This window comes from Crotalus tigris, unplaced genomic scaffold (genome assembly GCF_016545835.1).
Source record: "Crotalus tigris isolate CLP2741 ecotype Arizona unplaced genomic scaffold, ASM1654583v1 scf7180000017741.1442986301:2390832, whole genome shotgun sequence".
NCBI classification, from domain to species: domain Eukaryota; kingdom Metazoa; phylum Chordata; class Lepidosauria; order Squamata; family Viperidae; genus Crotalus; species Crotalus tigris.
Genome location: NW_024096608.1, coordinates 1,516,518 through 1,533,100, shown reverse-complemented (window position 1 = coordinate 1,533,100; position 16,583 = coordinate 1,516,518). Strand labels below are relative to the sequence as shown.

Below are 16,583 nucleotides of genomic sequence, written 5' to 3'. Positions count from 1 at the left end.
GTAGATGTGCTGGAAAACATCTACCACACACAACACAACTTATCTGTAAACACGAGAGGATCATGTTTTATTCATTCATTAGCCCTTTGAAGTACTTATTTTAAGTGTATCATTACAAAGTATGAGAGTGCTTAGGCATCACTTGCTTACAAACCTTCCCTTAGCTCTTTTGCTCTATAGAAGAAAGGCTAAACTTTTTGCATATTTTTTGTCTTTTAATAATGTTAGTAGAATGGCTCAAACCTGTCCAGAAAACCACCTACTTTCTTCAATGCAACTTCCCCCCTATTATTTATGTATATTTTAAACATAAATCTTTTTTTAAAAAAAAAATCTGTAAAAACATTGCTTTGCCCAGAACAGTAAGCAACACTAATTACATTCAATCACTGTTCCAAGGTTGTCTGACACACCAAATAAAGAGGATAATCCACCAGAAAAAATTCTAACACAAGTGCCACTGAAATGACAGGTGTGTATTAAGTTTCCTTGAGAGACTCCTGTGCATTTCACCAGGGCTTGTGTAGAAAAATCTCCTATTTTTGCACAACAGCCTCTGAAAATAACCCGCCCCCAATTCCAACATCTACATTGAAACTGTTTTTTGCACAATTACATTCTTGACTTAGAATTCACTTCCAAGAATACCCCTAGCCCTTAACACACTGAATTGTCTACAATGTCCCACCCCTGACCCAACTCACAAATTTGTACAACAAAAATGGAATAAAACAGTAGCAGTGTAACGGATTGTGGGTATGTTCATATCTTTGTATGCATGTGTATTCACACTGAGAGAGAGAGAGAGAGAGAGAGAGAGAGAGAGAGAGAGAGAGAGAGAGAGAGAGAGAGAGAGAGAAATTTTCTGGTAAAATCGCCTTTAGCTTCAATAAAATACAATCTTCTCAGGAACGGAACATTAATCTATATGAAAAAGAATTAACCATTTATAGTTTTGAGTCATTTTTCTAAAAAAAATATCAAAGTAATCTTTGATAAAAGTTCTAATTCCAGCAACTTTTAATATATTTCATGTATTTCTAGTTTTCTTCCTGTAATTGTAAGTAGTATTAATATTAGGGGACTCAAAACTTTTTTCTTTCTTTCTTTTTCTTTTTTCTTTCTTTATTATTTCTTTCTTTCTTTCTCTCTCGTCTCCACTAACTATTACCTTCTTGCTATTTCAAGGATTTGTGTCCATAGTAATTATAGTCTTTGCAATAATTTAAGGATTAGACTTCAGATCAAATCGGGAAGAAGAGTCAGGAAACGGGAAGGATTCAACTAGACATCTGATACTTTGCTCCAGGGCAAAGCACTGATTATTCCATGACTTAAGACTGGTAACATATCTGTATATGTGGCTTGTTTGTGTGTGTACATCATTTTGAAAAGACATCACTGTAAAAAGCTCTTCATCTAAGAAAGATGTCTTTGAACAAAAGAAAATAAAAAACATACTAATGACATTTTTTTAAATAACTAACTTCACCTATAGAACGTCTATGGAGGTTCTCTGTCATCCAGGTCCTGGTTGTCCCAAAGGTGCTTTTTCAAGAGGTAGCTGGACTTTCTTGGTCTTTCTTTCAGAACTGAAGAAGCTTCTTGGATGAGAAGCGAAACATCTTCAAGGAAAGACAGACTCTCTCCAGTTGCCTCTTGAAAAAGCACCTTTGGGTTCATCTACAGAAGTATTCATAGGAATAGTAAGGCTGTTCCTTTACCATTGCATCAGTAATAATAAATATTTGTTTAACTCACCTCCCTTAAAAACAGTATCCGATTTCTCTCTCTCTCTCTCTCTCTCTCTCTCTCTCTCTCTCACACACACACACACACACACACACACATTATGAGATACAATCACAGGTTGCTCCATCTGGTACCACAGTTTCTTTGGCCAAAGAAATGAATCATCAATCACCACCACTAAGGAGAAGCATTAAGACCCCACAGCCTTCTTCAGAACTGGAAGGGAGACTCATATGGATGAACTGGGCAAGAGTTCAAGAGTCAGAACATCCCAGTCCCAAACCAGTTGAATATCTTGATCCCAAAGGGGAAGCACAAAAAGCGTGGAAAAGACATGTGCTGCAGGAAACAATGACAAAGATTCAGGATAGGAAATGACCAGATCTGCCATGGACCGTTAGGCAATTAATGCATAATTCATTAATCAAATTAATTCACATGCAATAGCACAAAAGTAAGCCAACGCATCCTCACTGTTGCTTTTCAAGTCTCTCTCTCTCTCTCCCTCCCTCCCTCCTTCCCTCTCCCTCTCTCTCAGCTAAAAACTGCCATATCTTTCCAAAGATACAGAAACTATTATAGTCTAGTATTATTCAACCTTCCAAAATTAAAAAGTTTTGTCATTCCTTTTCTAGGCTGATATGAACGCACCAGGGATTGCCTCTACAGAAGACTTACGACAAGGTTAGTGAAATGCACAAGTGAACAACTACGGACAGCAGGCACCATTGTTTTATATTTAGAATGCAGAACCAAATATAAAATAATGCGTGGTCATGAGATTAATTCTTACACCGAGGTGTAAGAATTTAACTTCAGGAACTTTAATGAGCTTTTCAAAATCACTTGGATGTTTGAAGGCGCTTTCAGGATGGGAACAAATGGTTTTCCTTCTCTTTTTAGGAATGTAACAGAACAAAAGGAATGGATGTGGATGTAGAGGCTGAGATGTAATTTAGGATAGACGTAGACAAAAATTCTCCTAAGACTTAGGTTATATTGCTCTATATAAGAATGTAGCACATTCTTTAGGTATGCCAGTGGAGACAATGACTACAAGACAAACAGAATAGGAAGAAATCCAATTATGGATTGTATCGTGGTTTTTATAACAAACCATTGGCTTTGAAAAGCAGGGGGAAGAAAGATAAAAGTGGTTCCTGCCACTTTTTCCTAAGCTCTTCCTAAATATCTGATTAAATCTAACTTAAATCAGAAGTGATGGAGATACCATGACTATTGTTCCTTATAGGTGCAATGGCTTCTTCCGAAAGATCACACATACACCCAAATTCATGAAAAGTTGTTCAAGGAAGAAAAGATTGGTGTGGAAACTTGAATTGCTTCTCTGTCTGTTTTGACTATTTCATCAGCTATGAATGGATGCTATAAAATGTTCTTCCTTACTCACAGTCTGCCTACTCCAAGACCAGAGGCTACTTCTGAAGAAGGCTAAGCATCTTCAGATGATGGAAGAGACCACTGACCCAGAAGTTGACAATAGCTAAATCTTCAGATAGGATATCAATTTGGAATCCACTGCAAAATTTCTCTGTTTCTTTGCAGGACCAATTCTGGACTAGGGTTCACAGGCAGCTGGCAGCGTGCTTATGGCTGATTTTAACTCTGATTTATATTTTTGATGGATTTCACTATTTAATGGTTGCTGGCTGCAGAAAGATATCTATTTGTAAAATAAACAATCAGGGTTGTCCCATTTATACAATACGAGATCTGTGTCAAAACAATTCGATTCCTCTAGAAAAGTTATCCAACAAACTTGGTTCAATTGAATTTTTAAAATAATTGCTAAAATAATTTCAGCTGTTCAACCTTTTTCCTAATTTAAACTTCAAAGGGCTACACTTGAGAACGTGTAGAAAAACACAAACACCAAAAAACCCCATAGCTTGCTTTTTAAAAATAGGTGTCCATAATTTAACATCAGTGCAAATGAATATAGATCATTTTTGTCTTCTTCTCTAGAAAGGGAAGGATCTGGGTGACAGGCTACAGAAAGTTTGGAATGAGCCATCATCCAGGAAAAATATAACTAAATAACGTGGCAATAACAGCATTTCTAAACTCAGTGAGAGGTATAGCCTGCAGTGAAGGACTACAAGATGATTGCATCAGAGTTTGCATGATCCTGACACTAAACTGTAAAGTGCTCATTTTTAATATGAGTGTCGAGCCTTATTTTAATATCAACTGGCAAGATAGACCTTTCCATCTGGAGCAATTGGTGTAGTCCAAAACCGGAAATCACTTACAGGAATGAATGAAAACCATTTCTCTTGGGTGAGAAAAGCTGCCATCATGGAGCCATGCTTTCATTTGTGTATCTATGGAAAAAGGGGGTTATAAAAACCAAAGTTTATAGCAAGGATGTTAGTGAGTTAATATGCACTAAATACACCTTTACGATGCTTGCTTCCTTTAAAAAAAACAGCAAGGGAAGGAGAGCTATGGAACATGACATTTCTCCTGGGGAGATCATCTACAACAAGGGTGGGGGACTATGGGCCCTTTTAATGGCTTGTGGACTTCAACTCCCAGAAGCCACGCTGGCTCAGGAATTCCAGGAGTGGAAGCTACAAGTCATTAAAAGGGCCATCGTTCCCCACCTCTGATCCACAGAATGAGGCAGACACATTTGTGCACTTACCACACCACGTCTTCTATTTTTATGACTTTTCCCCTAATCTTTCTACTACCTGAGTGATGTCAGTGTGAATTCAGGCACCATTAGTAAAGTTTTGACCACACGGATACAGCACTGACAGAGAAGTAAAGACCCTCTCCAATTACCAGTGTATGTAAAAAAGAGACCAACGAAATGGGAAGCCACCAACTCGTGATCATCCACGGATCCTCACTTTTTTTTGTTTGTTTTTTTGCCCACCACCTCTGAGAGAGAGAGAAAAAAGCTAGAGCTTTGCTCCCTTGAGAACCTTTCTAGAATCCCCCCTGGTCTTTCCTCTTTCAGTCCCTTACCACATACAATATGTCCTAAGTAAGAAAACAAACGAAATAAATATTTATTCGAAGAGCTCCACGGTCTTCAATGCCGGGACCCTTTACTCTCTCGCTCCCTACGTTTGAGTTCCTCCTTGTAGCAGCAGGAGCAGAAGTTCTTGGTTTCAGGGCGCCCGTAAAAGGAACAATTCTCCGTCTTGCAGCGGTTCTGCTGGATGGAATACACGGGGCAAACCGGGGTCCTGCTGCGGTTTTTCTCATTGTTCAACCAGGTCTGTGGAGCATCTTCATCCACGTACTCTAAGCTGTCTCTGATGTCCTTGCTATTGAACCCATTGGTGTATGTTTGCGACTTGGGGTCCGTGGGCAGAGCGTAGGCCAAAGACTCCACCGTGTTGACCGTACGAATGTCCGCTATCCGTGCCGGGCTATAACTCTGCGAGGACAATGAGCGGTTCTGCTGAGGGTAGGTGGCACATGTTTTTAGGGTGCCCACCACGGGCTTGTAGACATCGTCTTGGAAGCTGGATGGCTTGGTGTTGAAGTCGTGCAAGTGGATGATGCTCTGCCTTTGGACGGGGGGCGTATGGCTATAATGGGCAGATACCGGGATGGGTCCACTCCCCTTGGCTCCGTTGCTCGGTGAAGAAAAGGAAGCCGGCGTGGGACTAGCCCGGTCTTTGAACTTTAAAACCAGCTGAGTGGTATGGCTTTGAGGCAACACGGGGGATGCCCTCCCCTGAGGAGATGAATCCAGCTTCTCCTTGGAAAACCCTTCTTGGTCCAGTTTGCGAGACGAGGAGCTGCCGAGAGCCGTGGCCTTCTTCTCTGCCTCTTTCCTCTTCTGCTCTTGTTCGGCACTGAAGCGTTCTTGGGCGCTGGTCAAGTAGTAGCCAATCATCTCCTCGTGGAACTGGTGTCTGTGGCTTGTTAGGAGGAGGCCGGCAAAAATGAACTTCCGCTCTCCTTGCATGGCGGCTCTTAAGATGTTCAGACTCAGCTTCACATCGGTGCTGTATTTCCAGGATGGGGATTTTGCGCTGGCTTTTTCTGCAGGGGAGATGCTCGCCTTCTCTGTGGGGGACGGGGTGGTGGTCTTCTCCGAGGGGGAGGTGCTCGCAGAACGGCCCGATTCCTCTTTGCTCCCTTTACGCGATTTCGACTTCTTCTCTTTAGCCTTCTCCGTGACCTCCCCCCCGTTTTTGCCATTCCCAGCGTTGGCTCGGTTGATCTTGCCGTGGACCAGCCCACCCAGACCCCCCATGTTCTTCTTCAGCTTGATGCCCAGAGTCTTACTGAGACTCCCAAGTTTGTTAGCCACGGAATCCCCTCGGTTCTTCTCCTTGTCTTTCCTCTGCTTCTCTTTCTCTTTCCCGTTTTTGCCGTTATTGCCGTTAGAATTACTACAGACGGAATCCCTGTCTGAATCCATGGAGTCTGCCAGCGACTGGACGTCTTCTCCAGCCGATGCCGTAGGAGACTCTGGCTGAGCCAAGGGAGCCTGGGAGGAAAAGCAGGACAACAGTCAGAAATCGGGAGTGATTGTACACAAGGAACCTCCGTACATTTGCAGGCAGATTTTTCCAAATTTTGAAAAATCAAATTATTTTTAAAGGCATGAGTTGTGCATAACACACCGAGATGAAATACTATAGAGGTAGCTGGCTTAATATTTGGGGGGGGGGGAATACTTGGTTTTCACTCAATGAGTTGTAAATTTTTTCACCAAGCTGGTCAGTCATCAGCATCAGGGACAAGAAAGTGGAAGGAATTAGATGTTAACATTTTATACAGTTGCATAATGATTTAATCTGGTTAGGCATCAAGCCCCATCTGAAGTAAGGCAGATGCTACAACCACAGACCAAATCATCTATATGTAAGTGAAAACTGCGAGCAATTCCTAGATTTTTCCTACCATTCTTTCTGTAGTTCTGTGCAGGTGTTATTCCTGTAACCCATCTGGCCAGGATGCTGTGTTGTGCCCTTCATGCCCAGCCCTGGGTTACCCGTTTGGAGTGGAAACTCAAGCCAAACAAGCAGGACCGTATTTCTTTCAAGCTAATAGGCAAAGGAATAGCGTTACCCGTGTTTCTGACGGCATGCGGATCCAGGTTACATTCATGTAACTATGCAGAAGGTTCAGCTTTGCCTCCAGGGACAGAATCAAACTGGGAACACAAAAAGAGAGAGGGGAAACAAAACAAAAAAAACCCCCACACCATGTCATATACGTTACACAAAAGGAATTGCCGTAGGTGTTCACACTGCAAAATGATTTTTCCAAACTGCAATTTTAAAAGTAAGGACAGGACCAGGAAGACAAGAAAAAGGAGTTCCCCATGAGGATAAAAAAATATACCACATTCGTGTCTATTTTGGGTGAGACCCAATCTAGCTGTGTTATAGAGCACTAAAGCTCAAATCTTTCCCTTGGGCTTGCAGTCTCCACTACACAAAGTCTACCAAGCGTGCTAGACACACACAGGGGCTGTTTCTGAAATCTTAGAGACTAAAAAGAATCTTACTTGGCCAATTTGATGTTATCATTGTCATCCTTGCCCCATTCCCAGTCTTTGCCCGGATCAACCGCAAAGTGCAAAGGAAGTAATTTATGTTCAGAATCGGTCAGAGGGATCACCGCTGAAGGAAAGAAGAAAAGATCGGAAATGAAGAAACGGAGAAAGAAGAAGAAATGGCTGAAGAACAAGAGAAAAAAAACCTGAATGACTAGCAACACACTTATGGCCAAACAGCAATGTCAGTCTGTATATTTTGATAAACAGCCTTTTCAGATACCAACAGAAAAATAAACAAGCTGCACCCATTTTTGTTCTAATAAATTCTCAGTAATCTCTCTATATATCTTAACATCCTTTAGCAATGTGCTTTGCATAAGGGTTTCAAACATTCCAAGTATTTCACATGCATTAAAAAACATCAACTGCTAATACAAGAGATCTTGTATATAGGAAATAACTAGATCAATAAGCACAACTATTGAGGGAGAAAATAAAATGGCTTGCCATACTGTCCCTTAACCACTAGATGGCGCTCACTCTATATGCCAATGACAGGCTCGAATTTAAAAGCAGGGAGCCTTTTGAATAAAAAGCAGCAGAAAGCAGCTGTTCTTTTTATTAATTAATTAATTACAGGTGTCAATGAAGCAACATGTAATCTGAGGACATCTTATGCAACTTTGTCAAGAATTCTGGGTCACTTCTGTTAAGTTCTTCAGCGACTTTTTGAAATGGTATTTTGACGTGAGGGATATTTTAGAGGGGAAATGAAAAGATTAAACACGAGATTGGAACTCAGAGGAAAGGGGGAAATGACTAAGCTACCTTTCTTCCCTTCCTGTTCTTCCACTTTTAACTGTTAAATTTTAACAGAAATTTTGTAAGGCGCGGGCAGGAATCTTTGCATTCCAGTGTACAATCATACATTCAATTTTTTTTAATGGGAATATATTGTATACTTTCTCCTGTAAAAGGGAAGGCATAATGCATATATGCACTATCAGTGTATGAATGGACTTTTATTCTAATCACAAATCTTAAAATCTAGGAACAAAACCAACAGGCAGCACAGGAGCAAGATAGCCAAATTCAACTTTTTCATAAGAATACATCCAGACTGACAATATACCCAAAGGGATGAACCCTTTAATGTAATGAACAATGAACCCTTTAATGTAATCAACTTAACAAGTGGAGGGGTCTGCAAAATAACACAATCCAGATTCTATGCTAATAAAAAAACAGCCCACCAGAGCACATCATCCTTTATAAACAGATCCTTATCAGATCTTCAAATGATGCAATTGTAACCCATTCCAACAATGGATCGGTGAACAAGACACAGCTAAAAAGAGCAAAACACTCAAAATAATCAAAGGAAAAGCACAGCAACTAAGTCACACTTGGAAGTTTAGATGTAAGGAGTTCATTTTAATTTCATTTTCTCGCCAAATGCAAAGATGAGACAGAATCGTGCTGCAAATGTATATTGTGGACAGCAGATACCTTGTGGGCTCCTCAGTTTCCCTGAACCATTTCCAAACAGTTACAAACTTGCATCAATTACAGTGATGCAATTAACACACTGCATCTATTTAATCTCCCCTTATGTCTGGCTGAAAACAACTTTATAGGGACACGAAGCTGAGAGAGAGCACTAAAGACCTCACGGTTCAACCCTGAGGCATGAATATCCTATTACAAGATAAAAGCTCTACAAGATCTAACAAAACAGCAGGAACATAACACACAAATACACACACGCGCGCACACACACACACACACCAATCAGTCTGGAACATTTTAAAGAAGGTCTTCTCTAGAATTATTACTGAGGATATTATTTTTATCTGAAATGGCTCTCTATCTTTGCAACCTAATTTGAACAAACGTGCATTTTCTTCTAGAGAAGTTGAGTTGCCACTGTTCCTCAATCAATTCACAAATATAATTGTAAATACATACTCTACATACAAGATGACAATTGTCAGCTCTCCCGATTCTTTCCAACCATCTCCTACAACCTGCCAGAAAAATATCATCTAATCCCGCATTGTTGCTAAGCAGACAACCCAGCATCACAGCTTCTCTTCCGTTGAAAGCGTCTCCTTGTTCCGCTGAAATCAAAGGAGGCTTTGAGCAGTTCTGGGAGAGCAGCCACGATGCTCCTCCCGTTAGGGAAGCCAGCCCAGGGCAGAAAGAGGGACTTGTGCCTTTGAACGGACAAACGTGTGAAAAAAGGCCTCTAGGAATACTTTGGCCACTGATCCATCATTCAAATATTTCGGCACGGGTTCTCCCTCATCAGCAGGCATTAGACATCAAGAAAGCCACTTCTCCCTTTCCCAGGAAAAGCATCGTGAAAGAAAACACCAGAGGAGGATGTAAAATCCCTTCATGGGGCATTCAGCATCCTTGGATCGATAAAAGCAGATCTAGAGAGAAAACCTGAGATTTCTCGGGCCTTCCTGAAACCCTTAAGATCTGATCTTTCAGAGAGGAGGGCTGCAAGGTTTGGGGGTGCGGAGACGAGAAGACCCAAACTGGAGGTCAGCATCCATAATCTACTTCATACTAAACCTCATGGAGAAATGAAAGCCAAACTAGGCTGGGAGCAAACAATCTGGAGGCTGGGGGGGTTGTTATTTCATACTGAAAGAAGCCACAGGAAGACTTCGGATCAAGGGGCAACAGACAACACACTGGGTCCCTTTGGGCAAAGCAAACTCTGCCAGCCATTTTCCAATCTTTTTTAAAATGTCTGGAAGACGTGTGGATCGGTTCCCTTCATCGTATTCCTTGTTTACCACATTTCCTATCAGAGAAATGTAGTGGGGGGAGAGAGAACATTCCTTTCGTCCTACTGTTATTATTGTGGGGGGTTTTGCTTTTCTTCTGATTCTTAAGGAGGGTAGTTGACCCATTGTCGTCTCCTCCCTATCAAATGCACGTTGATTACACTTCTCCAAGCCTTGTGGGTGAAGAAGGAGAGGAGAAGGTTGAGGAACGCCTGGGATCAGAATCTCCCCATCTGGAGTTTATCCCCATATAATCTTCCGAAAGGCACAAAAATGTATTTTGTGTTTCTAAGAGCAGATGAAGCCCTGCTACCTTTACCAGTTTATTCCTGGGTTTTCAAGTCAGCTTGATTTCAGGCCGGACATACCTTGCTCCTTCTGCTGGTCTTTCTGTTCCATTGACACGAGGGCCGAGAAATGGGCTTGGTCGTAGGCCAGGACGAGGGGAGAGCAATGGCATCGGTTGGGCATGACTTCTAAGGGCAAGTAAATTCCTCCAAAGGGGATGGGTGCAAATGCTGCAAAAAGCACAGAAGATGCTGCACTCAAGATAAGCAGTGGGCACAATCCCGAGGCTCTTCTTTTCTAAGGCAGTTGTGGTAGAGGTCATTCTTTTTGCATCAGTGGCAGACGCCAATCAGCCAATGGTGAAGCAATCAAATGAAGAAAAATAATATAGAATATATTCTATATATATCAGAATTATAGACTTCAAAATGCATCGGGAGGGAGGGAGGGAGGGTGGAAGGAAGGAAGGAAGGAAGGAAGGAAGGAAGGAAGGAAGGAAGGAAGGAAGGAAGGAAGGAAGGAAGGAAGGAAGGAAGATGAAAAAGAGGAAGGGAGGAAGGAAGGAAGGAAGATGAAAAAGAGGAAGGGAGGAAGGAAGGAAGGAAGGAAGGAAGGAAGGAAGGAAGGAAGGAAGGAAGGAAGGAAGGAAGGAAGGACCTCTAACCTGCAAAACGAACACACCATTACATACTGTATCTCATTGAATATTGGATATTGTATCCAAAAGATGCCATTACAGAAGATGGTTTTCATTAAAGTGAAATTACTCTAGCCCAGCGTATCTCAGCCATTTTAAGATGTGCAAGCTGTCTGAGGAATTCTGGGAGTTGAAGTCCATAAATCTAAAATGGCCATGGCTGGGAAACCCGGGGCTTAGCCATCCAAGGTCCAAGTAGCCAGAAAAAAATTACCTTCTCCTCCTGAATCCCGTAGCATTGTATCTGCCACAACGACAATCGGTCGCCTTAATATGTGGGCCAACACAAAAACATGGAACTCTTCTAAGCTCTCGTAGACGGGCTCTTCGGAATTCTCCACTCTAAGAAAGGAACACAAAAAGCAAATGGATCAGAGCTGAAGAAGCTTGCTGGAAAGACAGTCCTGAGAGAAGATCTTTGCAAGGTGATCTGGAGTTGGACTCCAGAACTAGGTTGTCCCCGCACGAAGTTAAAATGTGATTGAAGTTACAGTTGCAAATTTGATGAAGTACCGTGAATGAAATTTACACGCTGCATTTATTAATTTCCCCTTTTGTCTGGCTGGAAAAAAAACATACAGTTTCACAGCAATATCTGAAAGGGCTTTGGAGGATACAACTAAGACTTTACGGGGCCATATGCTAACCCTAGTTTACAGTTACTTGCTATGCAAATATATGCTTCTACTTTGTTGTGTGCATGAGATAAACGTATACAATATATCTTGCAAATTAATGAAATAATGCCCTATTTATCCCAAAGAGCAGGTATCTGTTAAATAACATCGTACATCTTTTTTAGTACATAAATTCTGTGCTGGTAAATTTTTGTCTATAAAGTTGACAGATAAGAATATCAAAGGGGTCTTGAAGACCCCTTGAGGTATATTTCTGCCTGGAATCCAAGCACCGTCACGTGTAGCCACCTTACATGAACACTGATCATCATTTCTACAGGCAGTTAAGACATTGAAACCTCCACAGAACTCTGAAAGTTGGCAATCTTTACATCTTTTTTTTTAAGACGCATATTTGCTCATTAAAAACAAAACAAAACAGAAGATCTAAGAGCAGCTAGCGACCTAGAACTCTTCAAAACCTGTTATTTTGATTACTTCTTTTTGAAACAGAGACGGCTTTGAAGCAACCCTAACTTGGGTTGAAAGCCTGTCAGCCCATCTCTAATTTAAAGGCTAGGATGGAAATTCTGCTCCACAATGTTCTTGCGAAGTCACCGGACGGGTTGGCTTTGAAGAAGCTCTCTTCCCCAAAAAGAAGGCTTCCCTCATTGATTTCTGCATAGGTACCGCTTGACTTACAACCATCAGTCAGCAGACTGAAAGAAATGGATAGCATTGACTCTCAATAGGCGTTCTTGTCCAGAAGAAGGATCTGCAGGAGGGCCATAAAAGTCAGAATAGTGGCCACAACCATCCATTTGAAGTTCTGCCTCCCACTTTTAATGTACATCTATCCATACTACTAAAACTCTTCTGTTTGTCTGTGTGTAACCTTTCACTGGGCAAAACAGTGGATCCAAAGTCAACAGTTTTTGAAACAAGGTATTCTCAAACAGGCTAACTTACACAATGGGTCCAAAATCTGGGACCCATGACTCCCGTGGGATTGAAATGTGGCAATTTCAGGAGCACCCTCATCTCCCCATCCAATTTCCAAATGAACGTGATGCAAATCTGCAACAGTCCTGGCTGTTTTCACTCGATCTCTTTGCCTCTTTGCCTCGTACCCTTCGTCTCCCTGAGTAAGTGGAGGCTCCTTGGGCTTGGGTGGCATCTGGCACAAGAGTGGCTGGCGACCAGCAGTTCCAGCTTAAGCTGGTTTGAGTTCCCCTTGGAGAGCTGTGACAACACACGTTGAAAAATGTATTAGCAATGCTAACTCTGATTTCTAGAGAAGGGAGCTGTCAGGAGCCGCTTCTCTAAAAACAGCACAAAAAAACACCAGCAAATACTTTTCAGCACATCTCTAATGGGAGCACACGGAGAGGGACAAAACCAGGAGGTCTGGAGAAAGACAGGAGGAGGCTGCGAGGAGTGCAGGGAAGAGGCTGAATACAGCAGCAGTGTGGATTAAGAGGGGAGGGGAGGGGAGGGAGGGAAGGAGGGGAGGGAATGAAAGCAGGAAGGAAGGAAGACAAGAAGGAAAGAAGGAGGAGGGAGGAGAGGGGATGGGAGGGGGGGGGACGGGAAGGAAGGGACGAAGAGGAAGGAAGGAAGGAAGGAAGGAAGGAAGGAAGGAAGGAAGGAAGGAAAGAAAGAAGGAAGGAGGAGGGAGGAAGGGATGGGAGGGGGAAGGAAGGAAGGAAAACAAGAAGAAAAGGAAGGAGGAGGGAGCATGGGAGGGGGAAGAAAGGAAGGGAGGGAGGGAGGAGGGAAGGAAGGAAGGAAATAAGGAAGGAAGGAAGGAAGGAGGAGGGAGGAGAGGGGATGGGAGGGGGAAGGAAGGAAGGAAAACAAGAAGAAAAGGAAGGAGGAGGGAGCATGGGAGGGGGAAGGAAGGAAGGGAGCGAGGGAGGGAGGGAGGAGGGAAGGAAGGAAATAAGGAAGGAAGAAAGGAAGGAAGGAAGGAGGAGGGAGGAGAGGGGATGGGAGGAGGAAGGAAGGGAGGAGGGAGGGAAGGAGGAGGGAAGGAAGGGGAAGGGGAGGGCAGGGAAGGGCAGGGGAGAGGAGAGAGGGGAGGGGGGAGAGAGGGGGAAAGGAAGGGAGGGGAGTATAAATAATAATATGAAATAAGATAGAAAAAATACTATTTGAGTTGGAAAGTCAGCTGATCTGGACAGACCAATCTGTTCTTTGCTCTTGATGACAAGACGCTTCCTCACGAGTGACAGTTTGTGATTATCCCCTTGGGAACCGTGCCATTTCCACAAGGGTCCGTGGTTTGATTGATTTAAAATATTTACATGTTAGAAGATAGTCCCTTGGGCTTACTTATGATTCTGCTCCACATCCTCCTTTTCCTATTATATTGTAAATGCACCCCTGGCAGACCCCACTTACCCGCCACCGCTGCCCCCGTTTTTGCTGATATGAGTGCGTGGTTCACTGGATGCCAACTTGAGGAGTTCGCTCCACTCCCGCTCCCACTCTTCTTCCGTGTAAACCAGTCCTGACTAAGAGAGAAAGAAAACATAGTTGGAGGAAGAAGACAACGAAGAAGATGGAGCCCACACAAGGTAGCAGATATGCCTTCATGGTTTGTGTATTTCTTGGGAGGAGAAGGTGCAGATGGAAGAAGGCTATCCCATCCTGGGGTGTTTTCAACCAGGACAACTTTAAGATGGGTGGACTTCAACTCCCAGAATTCCCCAGCCAGCTTAGCTGGCTGGGGAATTCTGGGAGTTGAAGTCCACCCATCTTAAAGTGGCCCTGGCTGAAAAAAAAAATTGCCCTGCTCCAGCCTGCAAAACAAGGGATCCCCAAATCAGATGTTTGTGCCAAAATTCACATCTATACTCAGAGAATATGAACAGTGGCCGCAGAGGGGTTCCATCCCCCTCCCATTGTTTCTTGGAATAAGGAAAACAGGCCACTAGAGAAGAAAGGAAGAACCTGGATAGGAAGAACCTGCTTTGATGTTGGGAGAGAAAATGTACTCAAAGAGCAGTCTTATAATGTCTTCCAGATTTCTCTGGGATAGTTGAGAACATCTGTGCTCCAAGGGAAGTAACTACCAGAATGGAAGGCCTTGTCTACATCCACTTTCCACTCAGCCAAAAAAAAACAGAAAAGGGTTCCATGAAAGCCCCTTTCAGAAGAAGAAAAGACTCTGGGATGCTCCCGGCACACCAACCTCTTTATTTTGGTGGGTCTGCTGCCACCTCCACCTTCTCTTCAGAGCTTCCCTTTCAGCCCCACTCCTCATCATGGCGTAAAGTGCTTTCCGTAAGACGAGGTCTCGGTCATGAAAGCCCCACATCCCTACAAACGAAAGAAAGGCTGGGCTGGGTATCTAAAGAATCCTAGATTTATAAGGTTGGAAAGAAACTTTCAGCTCTTCAACTCAATAAACCAAAATAGAGAAGAATACAAGCAGCTGGTGTGATAAGAATGGAATGGAATGGGCTCTTCCAGTGCAAGGGTCCGCTTAAGACACTGAAAATGGTCCAACATCTAACATACCGGCATAGGCTGTCCTACAATACAGCCTCTAACAAGACCAGACTGTCCAGGACACCTGGTAATAGGATTGTTTATTTATACTAAGAAAGTTGGGAAGGCACCAAAGTCTGCATGTGGTGTGTGCCCAGGAAGACTTCGTGGTGTCCGCGCTGTTCGGCCAAAAGTTCTTATGAGACTTTCCAAAACAAAAAAACACGTCAGTAGAGCCTATGGAGGTTCGATGTGTGCTAAATGTGTTCGCGACAGAATCAAGCGAGCATTCCTTATTGAGGAACAGAAGATTGTTGTCGAAGTACTGAAGGCACAAGCACAGAGTCAAAAATCAAAGTGATTATTTCTATTGCCACCCAATAAATGAAGATTTAAATTAAAAAAAAAAAAGAATGGAATGGAATGGAATGAAACGGAATGGAACAGAACAGAACAGAGTAGAGTAGAATGCAGAATAGAGTAGAGCAGAGCAAAGCAGAGCAGAGCAGAACAGAACAGAATAGAACAGAACAAGCCAAGGAGATGTTGACACCTACCCAAAGAAGCCGCGTGCAAGAGGCAGTTTCCATCACCGGTTGTAGCCAACGGAAGAAGACGCTTGCAGCTGGTGCACACCGTTGACCACCAGTTGAGGCGACCTAGGAAAAGGTCAACCATCAGTATAAGAAAGATGTGAAGGAATCTTGGAGAAGATAATGAGGGATCCATTTATGGGGGGGGAGGAAGAAGAGAGATACTTGGAGAAGAGATTAGTCAATAAACTCTATCTTCAGGTTGATAGCTGCATTCAGTTTCCAGCTCTGAAGTTACTCATTGAGAAACTTCACTAACTACCACCAGAAGAAAATATTTGTAGCTAAGGATTGAATTATGGGGTCCTTGGTGCTCTCTGAGTTCGGTTTGGTTTTCTTGCAGACATTTCATTACACAGGTAAGTACCATCAGTGCATTGATGTTGTTGCCTAGTTGGGTAATGCAACCAAACTCGTAGAGCACTAAGGACCCCACACTTCATGTAATTTCTAGACTAATTATTTGATTCCTAATTTGCCTAATCCACTTGAAAACTGCACTATTGAATTCAGAAATTCAGGAGCTTTACACCAGGTCAGCTACAACCACACAAAGCCAATCAGACTTCAGTCTTTTCATCTAACAAGCACGGGAGTTTTCTGCAGACCTGTAATATTGGTGTATCATTGGGAAATCTCCACACTAATAGCTGATTTTGTGGAAAGCCCTTGATAATCTCCACACGCACCCAGTGAGCAGCAGCCGGTCCCGCTTCCTCGCCCGACTACTCTGATTCAATCTAAATTAGGAGTTCACTCGGGAAGCGTCCTTCTAAGGGTGCTGGGCCGCCGTTGGGAGCGATAAAATTGGAAGTAACATGTTCTCATTTTTACGCCTTTCTT

At 42.9% G+C, this 16,583-nt stretch overlaps 3 protein-coding genes across 5 annotated transcripts in view; 2 read left to right on the top strand and 1 right to left on the bottom strand.

The window, feature by feature from the left end:
- Positions 1 to 16,583, top strand: part of KLF13 (Kruppel like factor 13) — a 68,764-nt gene that overhangs the window by 38,775 nt on the left and 13,406 nt on the right. The window contains exons 3-4 of one of the 2 annotated variants that reach the window (XM_039340111.1): positions 2,388 to 2,436; positions 3,166 to 3,299. In XM_039340111.1, the coding sequence (XP_039196045.1) occupies positions 2,388 to 2,392 (5 nt within the window). In that variant the 3' untranslated portion in view covers positions 2,393 to 2,436; positions 3,166 to 3,299. Of the gene's footprint in view, positions 1 to 2,387; positions 2,437 to 3,165; positions 3,300 to 16,583 lie in introns of those variants that run through there. The other variant, XM_039340112.1, reaches the window with a different exon arrangement.
- OTUD7A (OTU deubiquitinase 7A) overlaps positions 1,934 to 16,583 on the bottom strand; it is a 40,846-nt gene continuing 26,196 nt past the window's right edge. For both annotated transcript variants that reach the window (XM_039340108.1, XM_039340107.1), the window contains exons 6-13: positions 15,705 to 15,806; positions 14,849 to 14,976; positions 14,056 to 14,168; positions 11,250 to 11,377; positions 10,419 to 10,568; positions 7,259 to 7,373; positions 6,817 to 6,901; positions 1,934 to 6,232 (exon numbers count right to left, since the gene is read on the bottom strand). In XM_039340108.1, coding sequence (XP_039196042.1) covers positions 4,817 to 6,232; positions 6,817 to 6,901; positions 7,259 to 7,373; positions 10,419 to 10,568; positions 11,250 to 11,377; positions 14,056 to 14,168; positions 14,849 to 14,976; positions 15,705 to 15,806 — 2,237 coding nt within the window. In that variant the 3' untranslated portion in view covers positions 1,934 to 4,816. The remainder of the gene's footprint in view (positions 6,233 to 6,816; positions 6,902 to 7,258; positions 7,374 to 10,418; positions 10,569 to 11,249; positions 11,378 to 14,055; positions 14,169 to 14,848; positions 14,977 to 15,704; positions 15,807 to 16,583) is intronic.
- Positions 15,099 to 15,558, top strand: LOC120306586 (60S ribosomal protein L34-like). Its single transcript, XM_039340114.1, is given in 2 exon segments — positions 15,099 to 15,251; positions 15,253 to 15,558. Coding segments are annotated over 2 exon segments (402 nt in total). The 5' UTR covers positions 15,099 to 15,105; the 3' UTR covers positions 15,509 to 15,558.